Source organism: Pyxicephalus adspersus, chromosome 8, assembly GCF_032062135.1.
Source record: "Pyxicephalus adspersus chromosome 8, UCB_Pads_2.0, whole genome shotgun sequence".
Taxonomy (NCBI): domain Eukaryota; kingdom Metazoa; phylum Chordata; class Amphibia; order Anura; family Pyxicephalidae; genus Pyxicephalus; species Pyxicephalus adspersus.
The window spans coordinates 8619839-8634135 of record NC_092865.1 but is presented as its reverse complement, the minus strand read 5'-3'; the positions used below and the strand labels follow the sequence as shown (position 1 = coordinate 8634135).

Genomic DNA, 14297 nt, shown 5'->3' with positions numbered 1-14297 from the left:
CATGGTGGGTGCTTCCCGTGTCGGTCATGTAACATGGTGGGTGCTACCGGTGCCGGTAATGTAACATGGTGGGTGCTCCCCGTGCCGGTCATGTACCATACTGGGTGCCCCCTGTGCTGGTCGGTGATTGCATTGCTGCAGACCGCTCTGGAGTGATTCTGGGAGGCATTTGGGGGAGGCGCAGCTGAGCCCTGGATCACGTGACGCCGAGGCTGCGGCAGCCACTCTCCTGCTATTAAATCTGGAGTCTGCAGATCGCTCCGTGCAGTCCGCTCACTTCGGCAGTTCTCAGCTCGGTCCGCAGCCATGGCGGGGGCGATCATCGAGAATATGAGCACCAAGAAGCTGTGCATGGTGGGCGGCGTGCTGCTCATCTTCCAAGTCCTGGCATTCCTGGTGGGGGGGCTGATCGGTGAGTCGGCGCTTCCAACAAACTTTTCTCCCGGGGATCCCAGATTCCTGCTCGGCCCAGCTCACCCCCTCCCCCTCCCAAAATTTGTATGGGGGGCTGGAGTCTTGCATGGGCCCTTTACTCCCGAATCTCAAAGGGTTAACAGGCAAGCTGCAACTTTCCAAAAAAAAGTTTACTTTGTGTCTGTGGAGGAGTCGGTGTGCCTCCCCGGCCATTGTTGGGGGGTCTGATCTCGGGAAGGGGGGGGTCTGCCTTGTTATCACTCCCCTAAAACATCTCACTTTCCTGGTGTCCTCTATTGCCCACCCAATTCTTCCCTCACCCCTTCTTCCTGCCTACATGGACAGATGTGCTTCAGACACCCTGCTGGTTTTAATTAACCGAAAACTTTGTTGTGTGTCGGTTTATAATCGAATCTTCTTTTTTTTTTTTTTTTTTTTTTTTATTTACCGATAATTTAAACGATTAGGGTAACAAAGGAATGCAGCCCATGAGGACATCATACTCCTCTCCTTCCCTGGGGTGCTCCAATCACCAGAGGGCTGGGAGATTTATATTTTGTATTTATTAGCTATTCTATATATAGTGTTCTCCTATATATTATTATTATACTTTATGGCAAGTTAGATGCTTTGCAGGAAAAACTTCAGGAAAACCCTTTATACTCTCATACCCTGCACAGACATGACCCTTTTATTACATTCTGCATCATCTTCTTGTTTCTTGCTTTTATTATTCCCTTTTTGTTTTATGCTGTTTTTGGCAACATTCTTCCCACCGGCCAGCAATGTCATTCTTCCTGTGATCACCACATTATTATAGTGAGCTGGGGATATAGTGATTATAGTATGGGATCTTCAGGGGTTCCTCCATGGTATAAAGGTCTAAACACTGATCTAGGTGATGTGAGAACTTTATACAGAAATCCATTAAAATGATTTGTAATGTTTATTTATCACCAGATCTATAGAAAAGAAGAATGTATATGTTTATTTCTTGCTTTGTTTTGTGTTTATTTTTTACCCATTCTGTGCTTTTGTTATTATTGTTTGATGTGAATGGAATTGGTAGTTTGTGTTTGAAAAAAAGTTTCTTTATGCAGAAAGTTTGTAATGCAGCAGCTTCCTAATATAATGTTTTGGGGTATATTTTTCTCCCCCTAATTTTTTTTTTTTTTACACTTGCTTCCTCAATGTTATACCACGGAATTCTTCATCCTATTATTTGTATTTATTTTTTCCTTTTCAAGACCTTTTTGTTAACTTGATAAATATAATATTGCTCAGATTGCTACAAAGTTGTTTCATAAAGCACGGTTTCCATTTTTGTTGCAATCCTAATTGTCTGGGCTGTATGGATCCCATGTGGACACAAAATTGGGAACCCAGGATAAAGTCTTCAGATGATTTATTTCCCAATTTTTAGTGAGTTCTAGACAAATCTTAGTATATAGTGGTTTGGTTCCAATAATCTTTGGCTATCTGTGTCTGACATTCTTCTATTGGCCATAGTATATTATTTACAGCAGGTAAATACCTAAAGACTTTTATTTCAAGGGTTCCCCATGTTAAAAAGGTCAAGAAAATCCGGGCTATTGCAAAGTCTTTGTCATGGCTGTCTAAGATTCTGTCTTCTTTATTTTCCAAAAATGCTGGTTGACTGGCTGTCATGCTGATCACATTAGCTATGGCTCTGTACAAACGTCAGATTATTCATTATTCTGAATGAGAATCTATGGTGAGTACGGCTCAAGACGTTGATTTGTGATTCGGCTATCCGACGCTAACGAATACTATTGTTCACGGTGGGGCACCTCCAGAAAAGACTGCTTGGCAATAATTGAGTATTTGTCTGTATAAAAGATGATTTGTGAAAACGAATGCTAACGATGGCAACAATTGAGTGTCGGTGTGCAGTTTTAGATTTAAGAATTAGGATCGATGTGTCCGGGATGTCAGACGTCTCCATCAATATTCGTCTTCAGGGTCAGTGACTAATGTATTGAAGCCAGAATATCGGCATGATAGCCAGGAACCTGGTATCCCCAGAGGGAGGTCATCCCTGGTCATCTGCTTGTATGGAGTTTAGATGATCTTCTTTGTTTTTATTGAAACCTTTCTTTTTTTTTTTTTTCCATTCTTTTTTTTTCTTGTCATCTTGTATTGTGATCACAGGTAATACAATGTGGGGACTTCCTTTACTTCTGTTTGAAATCCAGGATTCCTTTCAAAGCCAGGGGTGTCAATTACAGCATTTACACAGGAAACTCCGCAGTGCTCGGTTGCTTTTATTGTGTCTGGCCCTGGGGCTGTCACATGGTTCACCTGAAAGTAATAAGGCTTTCGTTGTATGGGAGGGAGAAGCACCTTTAAAGTGCACCCATACACCAGGGGCTCACGTGCAAAATTAAAAATGATTTTCTGTCAATAAGAGTTTTGCCTCTTTCCCCACCCATGGAAAGACCCGAAGCCATAAATAATGGAATCCCTGGACGATGGGCATCCAATTAATTTATTTTCTTCAGTCAGTTACCTAGTGGGAAGTACTAGGTAACTGCTCCTTACTAGTTCCTGCTCCTAACAACTATTAGCCAATGGAAATGCCATAGTCAGCATCGAAGTCTTGGATTGAGCTGCCAACAGTGGTGGTGATCCCGCTGTTTTGCAGAGAGTTCATCTATGAAAAGAAAAGAACTCTTGGGTATCCAGCGATTGGGTCTTCGGGTGAGAAAAACTTTTTGCTCATTTATTCTGAGCATCACCTTACTAAGAGATGTATACTGAGGGCATCAAAACTAATTTTTACTTTTAAATATTTGGGCATTGGTCTAACGAAACACCTAATTGTGCCTAAGCAGTACCCTGCAAATGTACCTTTTAGTCTGCCATTCCTCTTGAAACAAATTGGCATTGCACTTCTTGTGTAAGAGCCCCTGTTCTTTGTCTTCATAGCGGTGTATCTGCTGTGTTAGACCATCTATGGCACTGCAGCCTCTTACAGTCTGAACTGGTTTGAGGTTGTATTTGAGGATGTCACTTTTTTGCTGCTCATTGTTCTCCTTGCTGAAGGGGAAGCTGTAACTGAGGATCTGAAATGGAAGGATCTCCCTGCTTCTGTTGCTTTGTGCTTCCTTCCTCCCCATGTTCTCTCACCAGTCATCAATGGGGCAACCCAGCCAAAAGGCAGCAAAGCCATGCACCTCTGTACAGAGACAAGAAATAAGGGAGGGGAAGAACAGCTGTTCAGACTTTACAGTCAACCCATCATTAGCCTGCGCTCATTTCCTATGGGCACAGCTTCCAAAATACAAGACCTCTTTAATCATTTTATTATTATTATTACACAGTATTTATATAGCGCCATCATATTATGCAGCGCTGTACAAAGACCATAGCCGTGTCACTAACTGTCCCTCAGAATCTAATGTCCCAACCTCAATATATTGAAACCATCAGATCACAATGACAGGTTGGCAGTGGCAGCCAAGTCTGATAATTTTATGTCCTTTTTCTTGCTTTTATTACAGTGTCACTTTTAATATTCCAGTCCAGCGATGTATTGATTTTGCAGTATTTTAGAAATTGGTTTTAAAGGATGGATTTTGTGGCTTGTCGGAGGCTGCGAGTGGCTCATCTAGGTTTATACATCTGTCTGCTGGCAAAGTCTGCACATTTTGTGTTGTGATAAAGCAGCAATGACTGTGCAGCAATGCCATAGATTGTAGTTTTATATATGGTTATGGAAGCAGCAATATTTCCCATTACATCCCAGCACTGAATACAACAAATTAAATTAAAAAAAAATAGAACTAATTTCTTAAAAGTGTAGCAAGCTAAATGTCCTTCGTTTGTGTTTAATGCTTTTACAACAGCAGAGTATCTCAGATTGATAAAGACTTGCAGGACACTCGGGACCTTGTAGTTCCTCGTGCCTGGTGGTCACCGCGTTCTGATCAATCCTATCAGTGTTCACTCGCATGCATTCATTCACATAATCCCCTCTGCTTTTAACGCTTCATCTTGTTCTCTCTGTGGCAGCAGAGAAGAATTTGGCTCTGCCATCCTGTCTGGCAGGGAATAATTAAAGCTCGGCCTTTGTGTTGTCCAAGGTCATTCAAATTGTCCCGGGAGGACACAAAAGAGACCAGCTAATGCCTTTGGTATGTTTGAATACCTGCGGCTGTTTGTGAAGTGGAGAGCTAAATCTTATCACAATGCAGAATGTTTTGGGAAGTTGGAAAAGTGTTCGCCTCCTAATCGAAGCATTGGACCTAAACTTCCCTGTGCAAAATTTTTTGTGTTGTCCTCAGGCCATTTTAGCTGGGTGAACCACCCTGCACTTTTTAGCAGCCGCCTGGCTGTTTTTTGGTGGTCACTGATGAGTTGGGTCACAATACAGGGGCTGTCACTGCTTATAATGTCTTCCCACCCAGCTTAATACATTTCTGAGTTTAACACTGGTGTATTAATTTTCCTTTGTACAGTTTACAAACAATTGAATTATCCAAAATAAAGCTACCAAAAACTGGATTGAAATCTAATGGCATCTTGCAAAATCCATCCTTGTTGGGCCATTGTTATGTGTGTACAGCTGTACCTGTTGTTCGTCCTTGGGCATATTAATCTGTTAGGGAGAAAATTTTATCCATACTTTGGCACCACTTATGGATAAATGGCACCACCTTTATAATTTGTAGAATGTTGGCCAATTCAACCCATGTGCACAAAAGGCCAAAAAATGTGATTTTTATTTCAGTGGATTGTTGGTAGGACAGAGTATGGGTGTTGCATTTGTCCAATGATTTCAGTACGGCGGATGGGTCAGTTATCAGACAATCTGATTATTCCTTGCAGAACTGCGGTGCCAGATTTGATTCTTGGCCAGGACTCTTATCTGCATGGAGTTTGCATGTTCTCCCTGTTTGCATAGATTTCCTCCATACACTTTGGTTTCCCTCACTTCCCAAAAACATGCAATTCGGTTAACTGGCTTCCACCATATTAACTGTGGTGTGTGCAATATTTAAATTTTAAATTTAAAAATAATGAATAGTTTTGCAAAAAAACTCTCTTCTGCTATCAAACTTTGTACTAAGAAACTGATACAGAATCAAAACAACCAACTGTGCTACAAATTACATTTAAATAACACGAAAAAACATATTACAAAAATAACCCATGTGTTCTGGTGTGCAGTGCCCGATCCCAAAACCAAGTCTTAGAAATACAACAAAAATGAATAAGAGTCAATCGTCTGTGATTTGTGGTCAAAATCTGCTCTGTGATTCCTGCACCCCTTCCCTGGCATGCTTCACCATACACACGTGCAATTATAGTCGTTTGGAAAGGATCTTTCACTCACAAAGGATCCTTTCCAACAACTAAGGACTGCACAATGCATGAACGAGCGCTCTACATACAAAACCATTCTGCTCTTTGGAGAGGGGAGGGGGGAGAATGCGCTGCGCACTCTCCCCCCCTTCCCTTGCATTAGGATCGTTCGCCGTCCGTGCATCCGCCAGGACGGTCGTTCGGACGATGGATGACAGGCGCTGTACACACGCCAGATTCTCGTCTGATATGAGCCCTGAGATGATTATTGGGCGAGAACCATTGGATGTGTGTACGTAGCTTTATGTCTTCTTCTACCCTTCCTTTTTTAGAGGGAATAATAAAGGATTTTATACTATTGCTATTCTGTCCTGCTTTTGATTGGGTAGCACCTTAGGAAGAAATATTGGAGAATCTGAGAAATCTGCTGAAGGTTTACACTGAAAATGTGCGTCACTCATCAGTTTATAATTTCAGCTTGAGCTATTGAGCTCTAAAAGCCACATACTTAAAAACTAACCTGGTAAACATAGATACAAATCTAGTATGTAAATAAGAAGATTCAATTTAAGGGGACTTTTTAAGAACTTAAAAATGAAAAACGTAACTTTTATTTCATCATTTCAAAAACTTGGGGACGCATTCTTTTGTGAGAACAACATCAAATACTGATACTGGATATTGTATATACTCCCCTATTTATCCACCAAATCTGGCATATCTGCAACCTGGCTGTTATAGGTGTTCCTGCTTATAAATCTTCACCTTGGGCCATATTGTTACCACCTCCTCTTATTGAATGATCTGTGCATATCTTGAGGAGGTATCCACAGATAGTGGTGATTTGAAACTCCAAATCAGGGGTGTCAAACTCTTTCCCGGGGGCCAAATCTGGCCCGCAACGTCCTTTTCTTTGGCCCCCAAAGGAATCCTAAATATGAATTGCAGCTGGCCCGCTACTACAATTCCCGGCATCACTCATGTCTATAGACCAGCGGTCTCTCTGCCTATGTGTGTCCCCGCTGTGGACTGTTTTATAGATGCAGAAAATTGTAGTGGCAGTGCTATTTCAGTGAAGAGGGAGTTCCAGCCACTCATAACATTAAGCCCCGCATTGGACTGTTTTCTCTCTGACGCAGGGAATTGCAGTACCGGTGCTATTTCAGTTTAAAGTTTGGCCCGCGACTTTGTCCAAGTTTAAAATTTTGGCCCAATGTGTATTTGAGTTTGACACCCCTGCTCTAAATTCATCAGTCTCCATATCTTCCTGAAGAATTTAAGAAGCGAATACATCTGCTAAACCCATCAAAAATATTATATATCTGACACCATGTGAACATGCTAAGATCTATGAGACTATGATATCGAAAAAAAGTTTTTTGTGTTTTAAAGGACCTGCACTGTTTATTTTACTAATGAAGTTTTTAACAATGTGTTTTAAATGATTAAAAAGGTACATTTTTTTCATTTTTTTAAGTGCCCAAAAAGTTCCCTTACATTGAATCTTCCTATATACATACCATGATTGATACTTGGAATGTGGCACTCGAATAGTCAAGAGCTGATTTGTCATACTGACCAACAATTTATTTTTTTAGGCTTTTTTAACATTTCTTATCACCCTGCCAGTTACTCGCTTCTTGTGTAGGGTCTCAACGAGCATAACTACAGAATAGAAGCTTTGTTATCCTAGGACAGGACTACAGCACCTCTTTATAACAAAGAGAGAAGGAGGAGTTCTGTAGAGCTAGGAGCGTCATAACTGGTAAAAAAAGTGATACCGGAGGTCACTAGCAGTTATTGGCATACAGCTTTATATAATTTTTTTTTAAATTTTTTTTAACTGTTTTATATACCAGACCAAATACAAATTTATAAATGCTTGGCATACATTTCATACATTTTAACTTAATATTTTTTTTATGTATTTATATTGTAAATACATATCAGGGTGTTAGTGTTCTTTTTCCGGCCACACAGACTTCCTGAATTCCGGTGTTTAAAAATCCAAAACGGTCCCCACCTTCTTCTGTCAGTGCAGGTTCCATCATGTGGGTTATTTTTCCAGTAAAAATGATTGAAGGGGGTAAACATCAGGCTTGCATTTATACCATGTAACGATGTATCATCGTCCTCTGAAGTCATCTGATTCCCCTCGGAATGCTTTTCAACTACAGTGAGCAATGACCTGGGATTTCCTAGGCCTGATAATCTCTCAGCAAGTTTAAACTTGTGCACGTATGTAGTCCCAACCCTCATGTGTCTGAATGCATTACTCAACCGCAGGGGAGCGCTGAGCACAAGTAGCTTCCTGACTGCTAAATAGATCATTGGAATGCTATGCTCAGATAAAGGGACGGAAGCTGGAATTTTGTAGCCGGGGACGATCATTTTAAGATTTTGGCTAGGCTTGGTGTCCCATTACATTGTTGTACGATGCATCTGGCAGATCACTAAACAAGTGACCGCTAATGAGGAATATTGCAGTCCTTCCAGCTGTGCACCTCCCACCAATTTGAGTGATCATTTGCAATGATAGGTTCAAACAATAATAGAGAGGCTTTGCACAGCTAAATTATTTTTAGGGGACAGTTTTTGCATACTGATATTTTTTTTTTCTACAGCGTCAATTTATAAAGCAGTGAATCTGATCTTCAATGAAACATTCCCTGGTGGGGAATCTTCATTGTCGTCCTTGTGATTATTATTATTATACAGTATTTATAGCGCCAACATATTACGCACCAAGTCCATAGTCATGTGACTAGCTGTCCCTCATAGGAGCTCACAATCTAATGTCCCTACCATAGTTATATGGCATTGCAACAGTCTAAGGACAATTTTAGGGGGGAGCCAATTAACCTAACCCTATTTTTTTGATGTGTGGGAGGAAACCGGAGTACCCGGAGGAATGCAAAGCAAACACAGGGAGAACCTGCAAACTCCATGCAGATTGTGTCCTGGCTAAGATTTGAACCTGGAGCCCCGCACTGCAAAACCTCTGAGCCACCAGGCTGTCCAATTACTGTTTTATGGCAGTAATTGATTCTCCCCCAGGGAATGTTCAGTGAAGGTCAGATTCACTGCTGTATATATAGAACCATTCATGTCCCTGGCATTCTTTTTTGGACCATGCAGTGCCAAAAACGCAACCTTTTTGTTTTAGCTGGTGCTTTTGTGAAATGTTGTCTGGTGCTTTTGAGTGTGTTCAGTGGCTTTTTTTTAATTCTTTGACATGTCCCCCTGCATTGCTTATGCCCATCTATCCATAGCGGCCACCCCTCATGCTACCCGGTGCTCTTACCTAACCACTGAACTTCTGGCCTGCTGTCCTCTCCGACTTGGACACCCTCCTTGGCTCATCCGGCGATGGTGCACCAATGGGTGGCATTACAAACTAAAAACTGCCTTTAGCACAATTTTGTATAAGAATGGCGGTCCAGCTAATTGGCCTCATAGATATTATTCCGTCTTGTGCTGGGAAACACTCCCTGTGAAAACAAGCCTTTTGAGGGACCGGGCCACTTTGACAAATGATAGGATATGAGCCCCCCTAAGTCTTGTTTTCATTGAGTCATCTGACTTATAGATTTCCATACTGACAAAGGGTATGTAAGTAAAGTACGACCATCATGAAACTCTGCAAACCAGAACAATGCATGCCTAGGTAATAATGAAAGATTGATATTTCTTTTTTGTGCATTGAGTTGTAATAATAATCCCAAAGGGTTTCCAAGTTCCCTGCGACCATTATGTCAATAAAATGTTGTGAATAAGAGATTTACAATGTTCTTTTAAGTTTTTAAAAGAAGTCCAGAAGTAAGTGTGACCACCTGTTTTCTCAAGCCTTTTCTTCTCCTTTTTTTTTTTTTTCCTACAGTTGGCATAGAATGTTTTTATTTGTGCGCGGCTGCTGCTTTGAGTAACTCGGCCTTCCTCTATTGTACTGTTTGTGCTGTGGAGAGCGGTTTACCCACAACAGGGGGTAATTGACCGTAAAGGCAGATCGCACTCATTGGATGAGAGGCGCTGACACCACATCTGTGCTCCGTTATAAAGGATTTAATCAGCACGGACACCCATCGTCGGAGAGTTTGAAAAGGCTTGTTGTTGGTGCCGTCCCAGGGGTCAGGTGCCAATTAAATGCTTCCTGGCTGTATTGTGAGCTAAACATTTCCTCCAATACATGGTCAGCATTACTAGGAAAGCCGGAATTCTTACCTTCTTAGTTGAGAACATCCAAAGCGCATCTAAATCCAGAAAGCAAAACTGAAATGTATTAGTCAATAAATACGGTGGCTGCATTTGTTTTATTTTTCCAACTTCTTTCAATATCATCTGATGATTCTACTGGTAACATGCATCCTATGGGGACAATATGTATCTATAGAAGAGCAGAATTGTTGCCCTAAGCCAGGAATACAGGACACCTTCTAAAGTCTAGGGCAGAGGTAGGCAAACTCCGGCCTTTAGGCCAGATACGGCCTAGTCAGTATTAGAGTCTGGCCTAATGCCCTCCCAGTAATTTATTGTTGGATCCGGCCTAATTGAATTGTCACGTTCTTGAGAGTTCCCGCACAGTAACCCCAATTACTATGCCTAAAGAGCAGAAACCACGCACAGCTACCAGTCACCCGAAGGTTGCCCTCGAACGTGTTTAGTGTGCAACGACACCAACAACATTTTGAAGCGGTTGAATCTCAAGGGGCATTTCGATGCCAAGCATGCGCACACGTAAAGAGACTACACCACTGATGAGCGAAAGACTGAGGCCGCTCGCTTGCAGTCACGGTTGGAAAAAACCTTTCCTTGGACACCCTTGTTTCTTTTGGCCTAGTGTTCCTTCTTGACCTCCTGAAATGGCCAGTAGTCCAAAAAGTTTGCCGACCCCTGGTCTAGGGGAAAGTATCTGTTCTCATCTATTGATTTGATTTCAATGTAAATGTTGACTTCCTGTGCTTTGTTAAAAGGAGTAACTCCACATTTACCCACTAGCTCTAACAAAGTTACAATCTCTGCTCCTGGAACTCCATGAAACCAAGAAGTGCCTGCTGTACAAATATAGTTCCCTAATGCCTATGGCCAACTTCAGACCTTCCCTCTTGAGTGTCTCCATTGTCTGAAGATCTTCTTATCATACAGCACACCACAAACTCCTTCTAGACGCCTGGCTATAATAAGGAGCTGGGTTGGGTTTCTTTGATCTTGTTCATTGGAGTGTTAAGCTGTGTACAAGCTAAAATATTATTGTCATCCATACCTATCAAATATTATGAAGTAAGAATTTGCAGCCATGTTGATCTGTAAAGGTTTATCTTTCAATCTTCTGCACTGGCTGACTTTCCCATCAACCCACTAAAGGGAACCATAGATTAGAAAGGGCACAACAGTTAGCCACTGGCATGGGGTAAAGAGGAAAGAAGGGGCAATATTAACTGGAACTGGATTTCCTGTCTGGTTAGCTGGTAAGGAGAATCTGTAGGAATGCACAAAACAGTTAAGATCAACATTTCCTCTGACCAGAAAGAATAGTACCTGATGTCTGTGGGAATCAAATATTTCAAATAGAGCTGTTTAGTAACTAATTGTGTTTTGTGTTTATTGGTTTCTTTTGTAATTATATGGTCTCTTTTTATCTCCTTTAGCACCAAGGCCAACCACATCGCTGGCCTTTTTGGCAGTAAAATGCGTAGATGTCCGAAGACCCCATCACAATCCCAAGTGGTTACTTCCATGGGGAAACGATCGCTGCAACAGCATCCGCACCTTCGATGAGGCAGCCAATCGGCTTATTGAAGCCAATGATATTGTATTTTCCGTCCATATCCCTTTCCAAGGCCATGAAATGAGCCCCTGGTTCCAGTTTATGCTGATCATCTTACAGTTGGACATTGCTTTCAAGCTCAACAATTACATTGGTAAGAACCTTCTTGTTCTACTTGTTAAAATGTGTCTCTATTCAAATACATTAGGGAATGTTTAGAACCCCCGTGAGTTTGTGTGTGTGGTGGGTTTTTCTTTCTTTGGGAAGAGTTCGTTTCACTCCTGTATAGGAAAGAAGTGAAAGGAAAAATATCTTAATTTGTTTTTTTTTCCTGTGGAAGATTTCACCTCCCCTTCTGGCCTGGAAATGGTCACCAAACCGAGAGGGTGAATCCAATGAGGTGCTGTCTGAAAAAAAAGTCCTTGCAAGAGTTCTTAACCAAGAAATACTTTAAAAACTTTTCAGTTCTTATTTTTTTAGCCCCTTAAAACGAAAGCCATTTACACAAGGCCTAAGGTATAACTTTGTGTTTTGTTCTTGTATCTGTACTTGTAAAAGTTGGATTAGTCGTCAAGGATCTGGCTGTCTGCTCCCCCACATAAGATTCTTTGTCTTGTGTGATCAACCGTGTTCAAAACTAGATCATCAGGTGTGTACACAGCTTACCTATGAGGTCACTAGAAGTGTAGGCCATGTTGGGTAATGTCTAGCATGTAGGATACATTAAGATCACCTATGAGATCTATAGTGATCTGAAAGTAAATTGACCCTCCTAACACTTACATAAAGCAAGGGGTGTTTAACACTTATCTACTGAGCCTCACCTTTGCCTACACCAGATAAAAATAAAGGTTTCACAAGCCTAAAGCTGCAAAATGCTCTTACAATGGTATATTGCAAAAGTTGAAAATTGTTTGCCAAATTTGGTCCCAGAGATATATTTTGATATAGCTGAAGTTGCTTATGGGTTAGGCTGAACCTTGCTGCTCTGGCTCCCTAATGGATCCTCATTTACCCATTGGGATGCTTGGAATGGGCTTTTCCAAGCTTGACTTCTGCAAATTTTAAAGATTTACATATAAGTAGCTTTCTCTGAGACTAATGGTCCTTTTGAGCTGTGGTTGGAAAGGCAAAATGAAAAGACTAGAAATACCATTCTGTAGCCTATTGACCAGCTTATCTCATCCATGGTTTCTCCAATGGTTTTGAAGGGTTCTTTGAGTGTTGACTGATTGGCCTACCATCTGATGGTGTTTGAATGCCCTTTGGTGGAACCAGTAGGCTGACATTGATGATCTTTTTGGCTGTCTAGAAGGATGGCATATTGACTAACATTGTAAAAGACATTCTTAAATCCTGATTATTAGGACAATAGGGGCATTCTTCCCTCAGAAAATAAAGTTTGGCACGGGATCTCTGAAACTTTAAAATTTATTGAGAAAGGTTGCTATAAGCATAAACTATTTACATTTTCCTTACTAACAGTCAAAAGAGCAATAAAACAATTGACACTGGCCTCTGTGGTTGAAATGGCAAAATGTAAAGAGTTCAAATGCAACAGTCACCAGCCTATAGACCAGCCATTCCCATCCATGGTTTCTCCAATGGTTTTGAAGGGTTCCTTGAGTGTTGACTGATTGGCCTTCCATCTGATGGTGTCTTCATAGGACTGATTTGAATGCCATTTGGTGGAACCAGTAGGCTACCACTGGTGATCTTTTTGGCTGTCTAGAAGGGTGGAATTTTGACTAATAATGAACAGGGCATTCTTGATTCCTGAATATCACCAAAATGGTGACATTCTTCCCTTATGAAATTCATTTTAGCATAGGTTCTCTGGGCTAAAAATTTGTCTACAGAAGCCTATTTATATATTGTTAACTATCAGTCTGACGAGCTTTAAAACAAGCCACCCTGACCTTTGTGGTTAACTATTTTGTGAAGTTGGTGGTTCTCAATGGATCACCACAATGGTTCTAGAGTCACGTTGTAGTCCCATCTGACAACTTGGAAATACCTTCTGCTTTTTTAAATTGGAAGACTAGCAGGCTGCCAAGATTGTGTTCACCCAAAAACAAGCTCAAAATCTTTCCTAGGTTGTAAGCTCTTCGGGGCAAGGTCCTCTCCTCCTGTATCACTGTCTGTATTAGTCTGTCATTTGCAATCCCTATTTAATGTACAGCGCTGCGTAATATGTTGGCGCTATATAAATCCTGTTTAATAATAATAATAAATACGGCATTCTGGAAAAAGTTCTTCTATCTGTACCATTTCCTCTTTTGTCAGGGTGTTAGTAATGTGAAACGCCTATTTTTTCCACTTCTGTTTGGCTGCCACTATGAAAGAGGGGGCTTCTCTAAATAGAAGTCTGTCTCCCGCAATAAGACTGTGTATAGAGCCGACCCCGTCTATCGGAGCTGGACCGGCTCCAACAAAAACACAGCTGCTCTGAGCCAGAATGTTTTCAAGTTCAACCTGACCAACCGTCTACAAGATGACAACAAACTTTAAATTTTACAGGGGAAGTCTGCCTGTTTTAATATGCTACCCCCCCACCCCAACATTACTAGATATCCAAGAAAGGGCTCCAGTTAATGCATAGACTGAATCTACTACTACTGGGAATATTTTTTCATTGGAGATCATAAAAAAGTATATAGCCAATCAAGAATGAGTGCCATGGCCACCTGTACCTGGAAGTGCCAGGTATTTGGCTTTGCTCCTGGTGACCAAACAGGGCATTGAAGGCTTAACAAAAGAGGGTATGCTGATAAAGTACACCTTCATAGAA

At 41.3% G+C, this 14297-nt stretch overlaps 1 protein-coding gene across 1 annotated transcript in view; it reads left to right on the top strand.

Annotated features, from left to right (window-relative positions):
- Positions 1 to 215: 215 nt before the first annotated feature.
- Positions 216 to 14297, top strand: part of WLS (Wnt ligand secretion mediator) — a 32822-nt gene continuing 18740 nt past the window's right edge. The window contains exons 1-2 of the mRNA XM_072419454.1: positions 216 to 412; positions 11388 to 11660. Coding sequence (XP_072275555.1) covers positions 307 to 412; positions 11388 to 11660 — 379 coding nt within the window. The 5' untranslated portion in view covers positions 216 to 306. The remainder of the gene's footprint in view (positions 413 to 11387; positions 11661 to 14297) is intronic.